A 15,853-nucleotide genomic window follows, 5' to 3' on the forward strand; every position below is an offset into this window, starting at 1 on the left:
AACGAAGGGCACACATATTTTAGCAAGCCGCTCTTCCCAGCCTTTTTCCTTTTGACAATCAATTGCCTCAATAGCTGCATTTTTATAGTGAAAAGAAGTAGTCTTTGAGTGAATTATGACTTTGAGAAGAAAGAGGGAAAAAAAAAAACAAGAAAAATGCTATCAGAAAGGAGAACAGAACTGAATAAATGGGTTGAACTGAAGAAATAAAATGAGGAAGGCCATTAGAGAGCTACAAATCAAAGCTAAAATAAAAATGAAAGAAAAGTTACATCAAGTAGTAAAACAGTCAGCTACAAACTACAAAAATAGTGGGGGAAAATGAAGAGAAAGACTCTATTTCATAGAGAGAGAAGACCTAGTGCAGTATGTGATTTGCCACCCATGCAGAAACTGCAGTGCTCCACAGAGAGGAAAAAAGAAGTGCCAGGTGATTGAGGAGGTTAAGGCTGAAATGGTTTAGGCCAGGTGTTAATAAATGTTACATGAAATGTCCCCACAAATGAGCTGGGAGGAAAGGTGAAGGGAAAGATGAAGAGAAGGGACTGACCTTTCATGCGTCTATCGTACTTTATTTCACAGACAAAACCATGCATCTCGTGTCCGTGCCTTGCTCCCTTACGTGTGAACGGAGAGGAGAGTATTGGGGAGTGTGTGAGCACCCTTCTCCAAACACTTGGAAATCAAAACGAATGCTGCACAGCCAAAAAAAAAAAAAAACCCACTAAAAAAAAAAAACAATGCAGTGTTACACAGCAAGTCAACAGGTTTAGCTGGGCTAATATTTGAAACATCTCCATGTGCTCACGACAGCAGAGAGCGCTGTGTCGTTAAGCAGCAGCTTCCAGTTGGAAAGGCAGAGTTGATTTTCCCCTAGCTGTGAAATGCACAAAGCGAAAAACTGTGATGTTTCTGCTACTCCAGCATTCCTCTCTATTGCCAAAGAATGCATTTTAAAAGAATTTTAAAATAAATAAATAAATAAATATGCAGCTAAGTTGCCATGGCAGCAAAACCCAATACAAAATCTCTGCTAGTGCTTAAGGAGAGAGCAGTAGTTAGAAACGCAATCAGCACTATCTCATGAATAAATTAGAAGTAAATACTTTTGAGGGTAAAGAACTGAAACATTTCAGAGCAGGCACAGGAGAAGATTCAATTTGTCCAGAGTCACTGGGGGGCTGCAAATAAGAAATGAGCTATAGAAGTTCTCCCAGGTAAGGATTCCTGCTGAGGAAGGTGAACTGAAAAAGAGGTTATAAAGGAATACTTGAGAAAATGAATGTCAGAAGAGTATATCTGGTAAATCACTGGCAACAGGAGGAGAGGGACGTTTCAGATGCAATTAGGCATTTTTGTTTCCTTGCATCCGTTTCTTAAGAAACTTCTTGCAGCTGCTGCCAGGGGTCATTTCAGGGCAATAGATTCAGGATAAGAATTCCTCATATGGCAGTGGTAAATCATAAATCAGGATTCTGGAGGCTTTAACTAATGTCCCCAGCATGTTCTCCAGCATATCCAAAAGCATGAGATGTGCCAATTTACAAGCTGTATGACCAATTCAGAGCTCTTATTACAGGAACAGCCAGGGCTGAAGTGTTTCCTTAGGAGCAGCGAAGCAGAGTGAGAGAAAACAAAAAGCCAAGGGCTTGCAACAAAGTCCACACAAGAAACTTCCACAAACTCTCTGCTGGTTTATATATTCCCTTTAGGAGCAGTCCCTCTACAGATGTTGCCCACGCATCAGAAAAGAATAGAAGATTTAAAATAACTTATTTCCTTGGAAAAACCTTCTGGAGTTCTGGAAACACAGGTGAGTTCTAGAGTCCCTGAGACAAATGTTTCCAAATACCCATCTGACATCCAGGTGTGCCAAATTCCTGTGCAGACATCAGCATGAATATGTTTTAATTCTAGAAAGTTTGGTCACAAAACTTTCCAAAGGCCTGGAGGTGAAAACCACAGCAATTCTGGAGAAAAATGTTATAGCAAATCAAAGACAGTTGCTAACACGGAAGAAAGAAGATACAGTTTTATGGATTTCTTTTATAAGACTTGCTGCTTCTACAAGGTTTGCTGCTTCAAAGAATCATTTGTCTCAGCCAAATAAAGATTTACCTTGCTTAGACAAAGGTCGTTTTCGAGTCAGGGACAAAAACGGGAAGCTAGAGCCAACTTCTAGACTCAACGTTTGTGGTTTATCATTAGTTTCTGCTAAAGAGCATGTAGCTTTCCTTAAGGGGTAGGTTTATGCCTGTTTCTTAAATTATCTGGCCTGGAATTTTCAGTTGTGTATGCAGCTGTAGGGGAGCTGGGGATGACAGCATGAGCATTTAGCTGGATGGCTTCTGTCACTACCCCAGATACATGGTTATTGACTGGCACATGCATTTTTCATTAGGAAATCAAAGCCAAGAGCATGTCAAGGTCCTGGTAGGCAAAGTAAAACAAGCACATGTTTTACTTCAGTCATGCACCAGATACATTTTCACCGCTAAAGGAAAGAACAGAAGAGACAAGATGCCACTAGCAAAAGCTTCAAGTCTCTATGTGTACTTCACAAAGAGACAAGGCTACTCACTAGGCCTAATACTGAATATTTCTCCCGACGGATACAGTGGAACCTGCCTGTCCTTTACCCTATGACTTGGACACAGAACAGTTCTCACTGGCTTCTCTCCTCCCAGAGCAGAAGTCCTCATGTCCAGCACAAGGAGTCCTACAAGGGAGGGCTATTTAACTAGAGGGACCACATTCTCAGCTGGTGATTGATAGCTGGAAATCTTCCCCAAGGACTTTCCAACCACATTGTGTTTGGAGAAGTTACTTGGGCAGAAAGAATCAGGGCTGCCCAGTAACTCCAGCAAGGAACCCTTGGCAACTTTTTCCTCCACCCAGCTCAGGGACTGGCATCCAAATTGGGAGCTGAATGTTGATCTTTTCTTTCCTGGGGATCATTCCAAGACATTCCAATAGTCCATTCAAGCTCTTTGATGTCAGGAGGACCATATATCCAATTTTCTTACTTGCTTTCTAAGATCTTATGATCCTCAGCATCTGCAGGTTGAGAAGAAACGAGGGTGAGAGGTGAGCCCTGATTTAATTCTGCCTCACATCCAGCCGTGGCACAGGCTTTCTCCTGATACAGATGGATGTTGGCTCACCCTTTGAGTAGTGTTAAGGAGAAGTCTCCTAACTGAAGTAATTTGGATTCATAGCCTTCTGAAGAACAAAAGGAAGAGGTTCACCACACAACAAAGAAGTCTGTGTGCCCATGAACAAGTAATTGTGTTTGCTTTCAAGACAGCTAAAAAAAGGTGGGGAACTTCCCTACTCCTGTGTTCTTGTTTCTGATACCCATGCTTCCTTGGGTGGGTAGAGTTATTAGTTACTCACTTCCTCTTCTCCCACTTGTAGCTAAGAAAAGGGGGTGGTTTTGCTATTAGATGTGAGGTGCTTTGTTCCCTCAATTTTCTGAGCTCTCATAGCAATACTTTGCTTTCTATCCTTAAGTTTAAAGCATGTAATTCCCAGCTGCGTCTCTATGACTAAAGTAAACACTATGGTCCAGGGTGTGTTCTCAGCAGTTAATGCCTCTGTCCTACTCTTCATTATGTACTTGTTAATTTAGTTTTGCAGTCTTCTGCATTCATGTTTTGGCACTATACACCCCAAATGGCTTCTACTGGTAAGTGGTGGAATGCCCCCTCTCTACAGCCTTTTACTATGTAGATTATCACTTGACCAAGCCTTAAAATTTCAGCTTGCTCATTGGCTCTGGAAGGCCCTTGCAGAACAAAAACATTCAGTAACTAGGGGATGAACACGAAATTGCAGTAGTCTGTATTGCTATCACTGAAGGAACTCCTGCTTGCCGTCTGAGTCATGAAGGGGCCACGTGAGACCTTGCAGATGGCTTTAGTTAAGACATAAAATGCATCTCTTCAACGACCTTCAGGGAGGAACTGGGCACATGGTGTCCCCGGACTGAGACACGGGATGGTGCAGGAGTCGGAGACGGAGGTTTCAGCTGAAGAAACCTGGTAGAGAGCTGCTTTCCCTTGACTGGGAAAAACCTCCCCAAAGAAATCAGGTTCTCACAAAATGAACAGAACAGTCTGCTTAAAACATTGAAACACAAAATACAGTCAGTAAAGAAAGAACACTGCAACAAAGATAAAAGATAAAGAATTCACGTATAGGACTGTAGTACACAATCTCTGAACATACACTTAGTAAATGAGAATGCTTATATTCCACTGCTCTAAATGTTACCTTGGAGTTCTCTATGAAGGCGGCAGACTGTAAAGGATGAAATCTGAACTAAATTTGGAAACTAACTCCCAAAGGACACCTGAAAGTAATGGCAGATGAAAATGTCAATGTGAATCCGGTGCTAAAAGCATAATCTTAGATTAGAGCCCTTCTTTTATCTTCTTCTTTTTCTTTATAGAATTGTCTTAATTTGCATAATGCTAACATACATGAGTTCTAATAGGAAATTATCTTAACCTGTGTAAAGCAGAGATAGCTGATTGCTGTTTATAGGCAGTCTGATTTGCTGACCTTTCCCCAAAGGACTTCACAGTACATTCTTCATTTCCGATTTTTTCTTTGATAATTTCCAGTAATCCGACTTCCAGCTTCATCTTAGGTCTTCTACATTTCTTGCATACTGATTTCAGCTACTTTAATGTGGTACTCTCATACTGTTTAATATACTAAGCCCGAAACTGAGTTATTTAATTGAACAATAGAAATAAGGAGTATCAGACCCAGCATGCATAACCAATCTCTGTATACTCGGGGTAAATCCAACACTTTTGGGACACCTGCTACCTTCAGAGCGTGCACGGCCATCTGCGACACTCTGGGAAGTGTCAGACTAATTATGCATATACTATAGAAATACTGAGATTTCTACACCTAAGGACAATTGTTCTGGTAATGCCCAGGCAAGCATAAAGCCATAAAAATCTCCAAATTCTACCCAGGTAGCTTTTCTGGATAGAAAAAGAGGATTGTGGAGCCTTGGCAAATGGTAACTTTGTGGGATTCTCTTTCCAGCTGCTACTTCAAAATCTTTTGTGTCACTATTGGAAGCGTAATTACTAAAAGCAATCTCCAGACCTTGATCCAGACATGGTGCAAAGTCAAAGGGGGAGTCCTGCCAGTGATTTACCACTCTGGAATGGAAGCTCTGCACACATCCATGCTTTTTATAGGTCTATGTCAGGGCAAAAACCTCCCTTTGTTTCCTTCAAAATGAGGAAATAGGGAGAAGAAATTCAGGCGTAGTCATGCAAGTTTGCTCAAGGCTCAGGAATGGCTTTTAACACTTAATTCGTTACACCTGCCTAACCTACATCAAAGCAACCACAAGACACAGTGACCTGAACCCCTGCCCACCCGAGCACCCTTGGGAGTCCCCAGGAAAGCAAGATTTGCAAAGCCCCAGGGTCAGAAAAGCTGAAATGTGGCATAAAGCCATATTCGGTGACCTTTGTCAGCTGCACTGGAGATGCTGCCTGGGATAATGCCTTATCCAGGCTACTCATTCCCCAGAGCCAAGGCAATCCTGATGAGGAGGACTGCCACAAAGGAAAATATGATGTGCAACTTGCTGTAGTTAAGAGAATCCCTGAAAGAAAACTCATAGGAAAGCTGCAAACAGCTCCTTTGTGATCCCCTCCATCAGCTGTTCTCACCAAGCCTGGGCCCAGCTGAGAATGCAGCCCAAAGAATTACTCAAATTAATGGCATGTAAAGTTTTTAAACAAAGCAATCTCTGTTCGTGGGTAGAGCTGGTCTGTGAGTTCCCCTCCTGCAGACAGCTTTAAAGGTAAATAACGTGATTATGTTTTTAGAAAGAATGCGAAATATCAGGATAACATGGGGACAGTGTGTTCTTTACCCACCACAGACAAACTAGAACTTGACTTTTTGGAAGTTTTACTCTTCAACATTTGCATGACTGCCATTGTCATACATTTAGAATTGAGCAAAATTAAATGACATTATTTTATAAGCTCACTTTCATTTTTCAATGGACAGAAGTCGTTGGCAGCTTGGAAAAGGACTTCCCATTTAGAAGTAACGTGGGAAGACAGATCCTGTTAATGCACCACCCGAGGAACTTCAATTTGTTGCGGAAATGATTTTTTAAAAAGTTTTCGTTAGTGATGAGAACAACCCCAAATGATACAATGCTGAACAACCTTATTTCCTCGCAGGGAGGGGGCGATTCAGAAACACATTACAGAGTAAAAATGCTGGAGGGAGCAGGCGTGTGAAAACAACAGAAAATTTAACATATAAATACGTAAATGAGAGGTGGTAGATGACTACACAGGGAGCGTAGAGACGAGGTGGGGAAGGGGGACGCTCAGAAGAGCCTGGCCAAGCTGGTTTCCCGAGGTGCCCTGAGCACCAGGCAGACTCTCAGAGCTGTTTCTGAACCAGGAGTTTATTTGGGTACCCTCGTTACCTTCAGAAGGAGCCGATTTCCTGCCACTGTCTGCAGGGGGAACCTGCTGGGATCCGGTGACTGGCTTTGGCGAGTGCTCCTCACAGGTGCTCGAGATTTTAAAAGAGAAAGGGAGAAGACTGCACAGAAGTGTCCTGGGGAAGGGGAAGATCCCCGCAGCCTTTGGTGCTCTGTAATGGGTTGGGGCACAATGTTTGGGTTGCAGCTGGCCTTCTCAGAGGCCAATGTATTTTCTGAGTTAAGTTAATTTGCACGTTTGGTAGCTTTGTTTCTTCCATTCCAGAAAAGATGAACACGCTGACTGATGAAGTGGGGATCCGAAACTGGCCCTCAAATTCCAGGAAAAGGGATTCAAATCCCTTCCACGATGGGTTCAGCCCAGCACATCTGGCAGCTTGGGGAGCAAGCCCCAGGAAGGAGCACTCCCTGTCCATTACAAAGGACAGGACGTGGGACTATGTGGATATTTTGCTGATGCAGAACAGTGATTACATTCCAATTTGGGGGATGTAGGGCTTTTTTTGATGAGATGTTGAAGAATGTATTCCCATGTGCTCTGTGGGAATTAAAGCTCTTTTGCACTTCCCATCGGAGTTAAGACTCTGGCCTGGGGTCAAAACATCCCTTCCTCTCTGAGATGCGCTACGCCAGTAAGTAGCTGCTTTTTGCCTCAGTCTGCTGTAAACTTCAGGGCGTGCTTGGAGGTAATCCTGCTGTTGCCACTGTAAATTCAGTTTTAAAATACTTTTTTTTTTTTTTTTACAGTGCTATTGTCTTTCTTTGTGCATTTTAATGCACTAGAGAGCATGGAGTTCTGTCCCAGTTTTCCCCCAACCCTAGATTTACACCAGTGCAATCTCCTGGGCTGTGCTTTTGGCCTATGCAGCTGAGGTCAGATGCAGTGTGAAGGAATGATGTGGAAGCAGCTGTGGAGTGAAACGTGAGAGATCTTTTGCGTGGGATCCCATACCAGAATAGTCTTTGTTGTAAAACTACTCATGAAACCTAATCTCTGAGTTTTTCTTTTTTTTTTTCAGGCAGAAGGTGATTAAATCCAAAAGACTTCTCATTCCTTGACACTGAAAATAGCAAAAATAATTTATTTCTGCATTAAAACAGTCATTCCATTTTATTTATATAAATGCTGTCTAACAACTCCATGTACTTCTTTCTCTTTCTTCTTTAGTTTTCCTACGTCTGGGTTTGGAGCAAAGTAAATAAAGTGAAGTATTACCACAAAAAGAGGGGGAGTGATATAAAAAGTGCTTATCATTAATATTTGAAGGAGCTATTCATTTTCACGTCCCACAGTCTATTGAAGTTTGTAAAGTGTGTTTTATTTTTGTAAAAATATTTCCCTAAAGTCTACTCTGTACGCAAATTGTCACCTGGGTTACCATTCGTCATTTAAATTGCTGGGTAGTCCTGCTGCACTGCCACAGGCAGTTCACAATATTTGCATTGTTCTGTACCCGCATAAAAGTTAAGCTTTTAAAAGTAACCTAGAAACCTGGTAAACCTGGTGTTTATTTACAGCTCTGATTATACAGTGTCCAAAGACAACATTCCAGGGAGGCTGAGGCTGTAACACTTTAATAGGCATTGGGCAGAGGATTTCTTGTAGTGTATCAGCAGTCAAGTTTTACAGCATTGATAAAAATCCTCCAAGAAGAGTAGACTATATGGAAATATTTTTACAAAAAAACCCCATACTTTACAAATTTCAATAGAATTTTGTATATAATACTCCTCTAAAAATTGTATATAATGTTTATAAAATAAGAATTTGTGTATAATGATACTCTAAAAATTTAGAGTCATTTTAGAGGATTATTTTAATGAAAAGCCCTTTTTATGTCATTTTCTGTGCACATCTCCTGCTGTAAGTAAAACTCAGCGTCTCGGTGCTTCGTTTAGATTTTACTTGAGTTTTCTTATGAGCATGCATGGATACAACATGGGTGCTTTGCAGCTGCATAAGAAGCAGCGCGAAGGTCGATTTAAACAAAGTGACAACTTGACCAAACAACAGGAAACAGTCTTTGTAGTGATGCAAAAAAAGACATTGTTACCCAAAAATGAAATAATTCAGTGGTAAGCCAGTTACCTTGAGCCGGACGCCACACACCAAAGGACAAGCCATGCAGAACACACTCCATTCGCACACAGGCTGCTGGTGCCATGCCAAGCGGCGGGAGAAGGAACCCAAGGAGGTGGCGGCACCCCCTCCCCCCACTCATGCGCTGCCGTCACCCGGGAAGCACCAAAAATTGGGCGCTCATCACCCACACGAGCACTGACAGGGGCGCTTCAATAGCGCCTCATGCTGTGGCGCACTGCTCCCAGCCCTGCGGCTGCCCACCCAAGCCCCTGCTCCCCATGTCCCCAGGCCTGCTGGTCCCCAGGCACTGACAGAGGCGCTTCAATAGCCCCCAGTGCTGTGGAGCTCTGCTCCCAGCCCCATGGCTGCTGATCCAGGCCCCAGGCCCCCCAATTCCTGGCCCCCAGGCCCCCAGGCAGTGACAGAGGCACTTCAGTTGTGCTCAATGCCGTGGGGCTCTGCTCCCAGCCCTGCGGCTGCTGACCCAGGCCCCAGGCCCTGGCCCCCAGACCCCCAGGCCCTGACAGAGGCGCTTCAATAGCACCCAGTGCTGTGGGGCTCTGCTCCTGGCCCTGTGGCTGCTGACCCAGGCCCCAGGCCCTGTCCCCCAGACCCGCAGGCACTGACTGAGACACTTCAATAGTGCCTGGTGCTGTGGAGCACCACTCCCAGCCCTGTGGCTGCTGACCTGGGCCCCAGGTCTCCAGGCCCCTGGTCCCCAGGTGCTGACAGAGGCACCTCAATGGTGCCTGATGCAGTGGGGCACCATTCCTGGCCCTGTGGCTGCTGACCCAGGTGCCCAGGCCCCGACAGAAGCACTTCAGTAGCGCCCAATGCTGTGGTTCACCGCTGCCGGCCCTGTGGCTGCCGACCCAGGCCCGTCGGGGGTATAGGGAACAGCGCCCCCCTGCGCCCGGGCCGCGCCCGGCTTGGTGGGGGCACCCCCGCTGCCAATAAGAGGAGGGCGCGCTCGTGACTGACAGCGGCCGTGCCCAGTGAGAACGGGCGCGGCGGGGAGGCGGTGCCCGAGGACCGGCGGGCGGGCACCGGGTTGGGGGCGGGGTCACGTACGTGCGCCGGATACAACCGCCCGCGCTGCCGCTGCTGCCGCCGCCGCCGCGCTGAGGGGGAGTCCCGGGAAGTGGTGCCGGTGCTGCCGCCGGCTCCAGGGGCAGACGGGAGGCGGCCGGAGCCATGTTGGGCAGCGGGGCCAAGGCGGCCAAGCCCTCCTTCGTGTCTTATATCAGCCCGGAGGTGCGGGGCCGGCGGGCGGCAGCCCGTAAGGGGGCCGTGGGGAGGCAGGCGGAGGGGCTGTCAGGCGGCGCGGAGCCCTCCCCGGGGCCGGGGGTCTCGTCAGGGCGCGGCCGGGCGGGCGGCGGGGCGGGGCCCCCTCGGCCCTCTCTGGGGTGTCTCCGCGGGCGCTGTGAGGAGGTTGGCGGTGGGACAGGGGCAGGGCGGGCTCGGTGTGGCCCTTCGGGGGTCTGGTGCCTCCAAGGTGCTTCCCCGAGAAGGAGGGGGAAGCTTCTTGCTTGTTGCTTCTGTAGAGAGCTTAAAAAAAAATTGGTAGTTGGCTGGTCAGTTTTAATCTTTTTTTTTTTTTTTTTAATTTTTTTTGGGGTCGTTACCTTTAATTGCTTTTATGAGCAGGGACCAGGTCATTCTGGTGGTTCGGCTTGTGAGGTGGGACTCGCCTGTCCCTTAACATCACTGCCGATGTGTCCTCTGCCCCTGCAAGCTGCTTGTTTTCCGTTCTGTCGCTGCAAAGCCCTGGCTCTCTTTTTCCTTAACAGCTCGATGTTGAACTCTTGGCTGTGCATGTCTCTCACATTGTTCTTCCTGTTGTCCTTTCACTTATTTATTGAAACTTACGTTGGCAGGCTGACTGAAGTGGCTTTAGACTCAGTTTACGGAGGTCATGTTGTTAGCAGATGGAATTAGATCAGTATTATTATTCGGTATTCCTTCATTCTTATTCCTTGTAAACATCTGTTTTCTAGGAAAAACAGTCTTCATAAAAACTAGCCATTTGTGGGGTTGTTGTTTTTTTTCCCCTCCATACTTCTCTGTAATCTGTGTCAAACTGGTTCTTCTTAATTGTTTAATTCTCTTGAGAGCTTCTCAAGGAAGAGATTTTTGGTTGTCTTGTTTATTAGTACAGAGTTAGTCACTGATAGGACCTTTGAGAATCTGCTGGTTTTATTTTTCACTAAATCTGAAATAACAACACAGAGTTATTATGGCCTAAGTCAGCTGTGCTGTTGAAAACTTATGTCCTTGTTTTGTGGTAGCAACTTTGGTTTTACACATTGTTCCGCCCTGGTGGCTTGTAATTTCATCAGTCTACTTTAAAAGCTTTCTATCTGCCTTGTATTTCCCAGTGAAAATGGATGTAAATGATAGGTGCAAATATTTCTGGAGTCAGTAAATATATCTCTGTGTGAAGTCAGTCTTTCTCCTTAGGAAAGTATGTTGTACAAATACACAGGAACTGAATTTTGTGAAGGTAAGAAATTCACTTGTTGGACATACTGAAAGACACTTCACTGTGTAAATAAGCATGCCGGATGATTAAAGCTTGCTGGGAAAAGTGGCCAGTGGGAAAAGGTGCAAGTCAACTATAGGCAGTGGAGTAAGATACCAAACAATAAAGAGCACTTTAACTTGATTATAACTACAGTAATGTAGCTCTTCAAGTATGATCCTGATGGCTGCAGGAAGAATAATGAAGGTATTTAATACTGGAAGATGAAGCTCTTAATGAAATATCCTGATGCAACTGTGCTTGCAGACATTCACTTTACTTATTCATGCAGCTTTTAACTATCTTCTTGATGCACGTAAATTTAAGAATTTCACGGGCTCTTGCAGCAGAAGCTTTGAAATATAGGCCTGGCTTCTGCCATAGAATTGGTGTCTCTTTCACAGCTTCAAAAGCTCAGTGAAACAGGTCAGATTCCAGTAGCAAGTAAAGCAAGTTTAACTCTGCTCTGTTGGATATTGCTTTTTTTTTTTTTTTGCAAAAAAAAAGGTGGTTACATAGGAAGCTGAAGACTTTAGTGGTTTTTATGAGGATTAAAAGTAAAACTCTAGATGTGTGATGAAACCTGTGATGCTAATTGGGGATCTGGAAAAAACATGTTGATTAGATATCCTAAAATAAGCAGAAGTGAGCATGTCTTAAGGAACTGTATTCCATATGTGTGTGAGAAAAATAACTTTCTGAACACAAATTTCCACTACCTGTTAACTTTCATGTAGTTGAAATTTGTAATTGGGGCTAGACTGATGGAACAGTGGAGATACTTCAGTCCCTCTTATGTGCAAAATAGTTTTGTCAACTGTGAGCTTTCCTTTCATCAATGTAGTGTAACTGCCATACTAGAGCAGACTAATATCCTGTCTTTTTGTGTAGCAGGTGCTTGAGGAAGAGCATAGGCGACAGTTGTGTTTAGTATCATGCTTCCTGTGGTATACCCTGTCAAAAGGTGGGAAACAGCAGTTCAGGGACTTCATAAGCTTGAGTTTACATCTAGATGGCATTTGAGTTAATGATGGACTTGTCTGGAACCTCTATACTTACGACTTGCAACAAGATTTTTTCTGTCAACTGCTGTGCAATACAGAGCAATATAGTAGTGTTATGCTGTAGTCCTCCTTGCTTGCAACCTCCAGAGTCAATGGGCTTGTCCTTGTTCACCTGGAAAGTTGTTTGAGACCTAAAGCTGTTGCTTCTAGATTAGGGGAGCGTTACAGTAAGAAAATGCAGAGCTGGGTTTTGTTCCAGCCTCAGGTTATTTAGTCCATCCTCAAATACCTGAAGGACACACTGTGTAATGTTCAGAAAAATAAAATTAAGTTAGCTTTAAACTGCTTTTGAGGTTTGTTTATTTGAATGTGAAAAGAAACAGGAACTCTATTCATGTTGATATATGGCAAGATAGAAGTAAGGAGTGAACAGAAAATGCTGTTTATTAAAGGAACAGAAGTTATTTCCGCTGTGAAACCCCAGAATGTCTGGAAAAGTGGTGTTTTTGACATATGACTAAATATAACCTAGTTATGCTCTGCTGTATGGAACCACAGATCAATCAATGGTCTGTTGAGAGCGAGACCGTAGGATGTTGATATTAGTGACACGCTTCCCCTCAGGACAGACTTGGCTTCTCTGCAGGAAGTGGGGTGAATACTCGTGTATAAAGTCAATGTTTTGACATGTCTGATCATAGACTAGGAATAATTTGTCTATGGAGACATAGGAAAAAGAACCAGTGAATTACTTCATTATTTCTAATTCTAATATTTCAAAACTGAAAGTATTTACAAGGCAAACAAGCTGGATTGTATTTTCCTTAAAAATCTTAATTTGAATAAAAAAGTAAATATTAAGCTTGATTTGAAGCTTGATGTTACTTTCTGCGCATGTATTCTTAAAAGTTAAATCCTTCATGTTAATGCTTATAGGATATTAGTTCTTCTGTTAGCCCTTAAACTTTAAAAGAGCTTGTTCTGCTTCTTCCTGCTTTTCTCTGAAATCTGGAGTACACCTCAGGCTGCTGAGCTGTGGGGGTAACTTTCATATCTCTTGTGCTTTGTCTCTCAAACTATGCATTGCTTTAGCTCATAACCATTATAGATACTTGTTGCTTGTAAATCTTGGTACAGTATTGTGTGTTCTGTAGTGGTCACTTTTAAAATAGCATGGCGCTCCTTCTAAATTGGGGCGATGGAATTGAAGGGTGGCATAAGGGATAGGAGTTACCAAAGTGAACAGCTGGGCTCTGGGCTGACGTGGGGGAAGCCGGGTGTTGAAGTCAGAGGAGATGGACAGGACAATGTAAGGAAAGAGGAAAGGATAAAAGATGAAAAGGACATGGAAAACATGCGCTATGATCTAATGGGCTATTGGATAATGGAGCCATGAAAGGAAGGAAAACAAGCACTTAGAGATTATTTTTAGCACTGTTATTAAAGTGTAGTAAGTATCTCTTCTGGATTGTATGGTATACAACATGGGATTGGGCTTGTTTGACCAAGAAATAGTCTTTCAGAAAATACCAAATATGTATTGTGGTTTGTTTCTGCATACAAAATATATCTATGCTAAGCAGTGCACAGGTATTTTCTCTTTTGCGTGCAATTCAAGTGGAACTCCTAGCTATAAGTTGGATTTATTTTTCTCAGGAATACTGTATTCACTTGCTGGAGCACCACAACTAACTTGCAAGTATTTCAGTGTACAGTTTGACTTTTTGAACTGATAAAGCTGTCTCAGTCCTTTGTTAGTCTTTTAGTGAAGTATAAGTAAGAAAAAACGGAGGTTCCCAGCAAACCTTGCCATGATGTAGAGCTTTCCTGTAGAGAGATTTCTTGTGGAAAACTATATAATAACAGTAGAATATCCTGTGTTCTCACAGCACTACTGTTTGCTGTCAGCCTTGAAAGAATGTATGTTTCAGCCAGTGCTCTTGAAACCCTAGAAGTGATAACTGGTTCCTTCATTACGCGAATCTAATAAACAATGTTTTTTCTAGCATGTGTACTAAAAAATCTTGTTTTCCATTGTTGGAATGAACCGCTAGCACAAATATCCAGATATGGATAAATGGAAACATTACCATGGTGTAAGGTGGATTCAGCGCTCATAGCACATAATTTGCAGCTGCCGGCTGCATGCATGGTCTCTGCTAAGACTGATGAGCAATATCCAGTATCAATAGGCCTATATACGTATTTTGCAATACTGGTTTTAAAAAAACAAAACGATTTCTCTGACAAGAGTAATCTGGATGCTAGCATGCAGGGAATGTTTTTCACTTTTTACTTATTTTTAGTCCACAGTCATTTGCTTCCCTGTGGAGTGGGAGGTGAGGAATTGCTCTCAATAATGGCTCTAGGAGAAAAAGCAGGAAGTTAGGACCTTGTTAATATAGCATAATTGCTACTTGATCTTACTGCCTTAACTCGATGTTCCCTCACACGTGGTGGCTCTTTCATTTGGGAAAGACATGTCCCTCCAGACAGGCTTGAGGAATATATTTTATCCCCTTTACATGTTTTTTTTTTTTTTTTTTTGGTGGGAGAGCTGAATGTAGTCCCTGTGTATTGCCAACTGTGCAGTTGTTCCCTGTAATTGGGTAAAAAACAAGAAGAAAAGAAGAGGTGAGCCTTTCCTTAAGTAAAACAGTTTTTCTATTGTGTTGTCTCCCCCCTGTTAAAGCAGAGATTCTGCAAGGGCATGGTGTGTCCATTCCCTGGCATTTCATGGTTTCGTAGTGCTATCAGCTGAAGTTTTGAACTAATGAGAAGGATGATGCGTTTTGATTTAGTATAGGATGACATGTTAGCCTGCAGTTTTGGTATGGTTTGTTACTCTCTACTTTTATAATTGATGATTTTGGGGTGTTGCTGTACCAGTTTACCCTGATAACCTGGAAAAAGTTATGTAGCACAAGGTAAGCACACAGCTGGGAAACATCTCTGAGTAAGAAGTTTCTAAAACCTTTGTTTCCATCATTCCTCACTTGCATGGTGTCCTATGGGTATCTGCTTTGAACTGTTGCTGGTAGTAGGGTTTCCTGTGTTGTATCTTGAGTAAGAAGTGCCAAGATGCTGCTTGTGGCATTCGGAACTGGGAAGCTACAGATGGAAGAAGTATCTGTCTAGAGCTGTGCATGGCTTTCAGTGGTCATACGTGGAAAGTGCTTAACTTTAACAAATAGTCAGAATGTGAAGTTTCCTGAGGTCTGAGTGGATTTAGTAGCTTGTGGAAAGGGAGAGACTTGCTTCTGCTGCTTCCCTTTCTTTTGTTTCTGTGCTCATCTGACCTGTTGATGAGCCAATTCTGCTAACAATAGGCAGTAACAACAAAACCAAATGTAGCACAAGAACAGACTTTCCGGCTGATCTTATGAACCAAATTACCTCACCATGCAGTCAGGCGAACACGGGCATAAAAGGAGTGGGTGGGTGAGTACAAACTGTATGACTGATTAAAGGGGGTGTTTGAGAAGCGTGTGTTTTAGTGTCAGCAGGCTCTTAAGTTAGGACAAGGATCTGTGGTGCCCCCAAACTGAAATCCATTAGAAAAATAAAGTTGAAACAGAGTGGAGGTATTAGCTAAGTTTATGGGTTCCTACACAAATTGCGCTGACTCATGGTGCGTTAACAACTTTTCTTCATGAAGACCTTTGCCTTCTCTCTTTAAAGAGCAAATGTAAAATGTGACATTAGTAGAATTTAATGTATTTTAATATCCTTCTTTGATA

The 15,853-nt window shown here is 43.4% G+C and overlaps 2 protein-coding genes across 2 annotated transcripts in view; one reads left to right on the top strand and one right to left on the bottom strand.

Annotated features, from left to right (window-relative positions):
• Positions 1 to 15,853, bottom strand: part of TARS1 (threonyl-tRNA synthetase 1) — a 533,465-nt gene that overhangs the window by 392,440 nt on the left and 125,172 nt on the right. The gene's annotated exons all lie outside the window — the stretch shown is intronic.
• MTMR12 (myotubularin related protein 12) overlaps positions 9,649 to 15,853 on the top strand; it is a 38,196-nt gene continuing 31,991 nt past the window's right edge. Inside the window, exon 1 of the mRNA XM_063320359.1 lies at positions 9,649 to 9,842. Within this exon, the coding sequence (XP_063176429.1) occupies positions 9,783 to 9,842 (60 nt within the window). The 5' untranslated portion in view covers positions 9,649 to 9,782. The remainder of the gene's footprint in view (positions 9,843 to 15,853) is intronic.

Source organism: Chroicocephalus ridibundus, chromosome Z (assembly GCF_963924245.1).
Source record: "Chroicocephalus ridibundus chromosome Z, bChrRid1.1, whole genome shotgun sequence".
In the NCBI taxonomy this organism is placed as follows: Eukaryota; Metazoa; Chordata; class Aves; order Charadriiformes; family Laridae; genus Chroicocephalus; species Chroicocephalus ridibundus.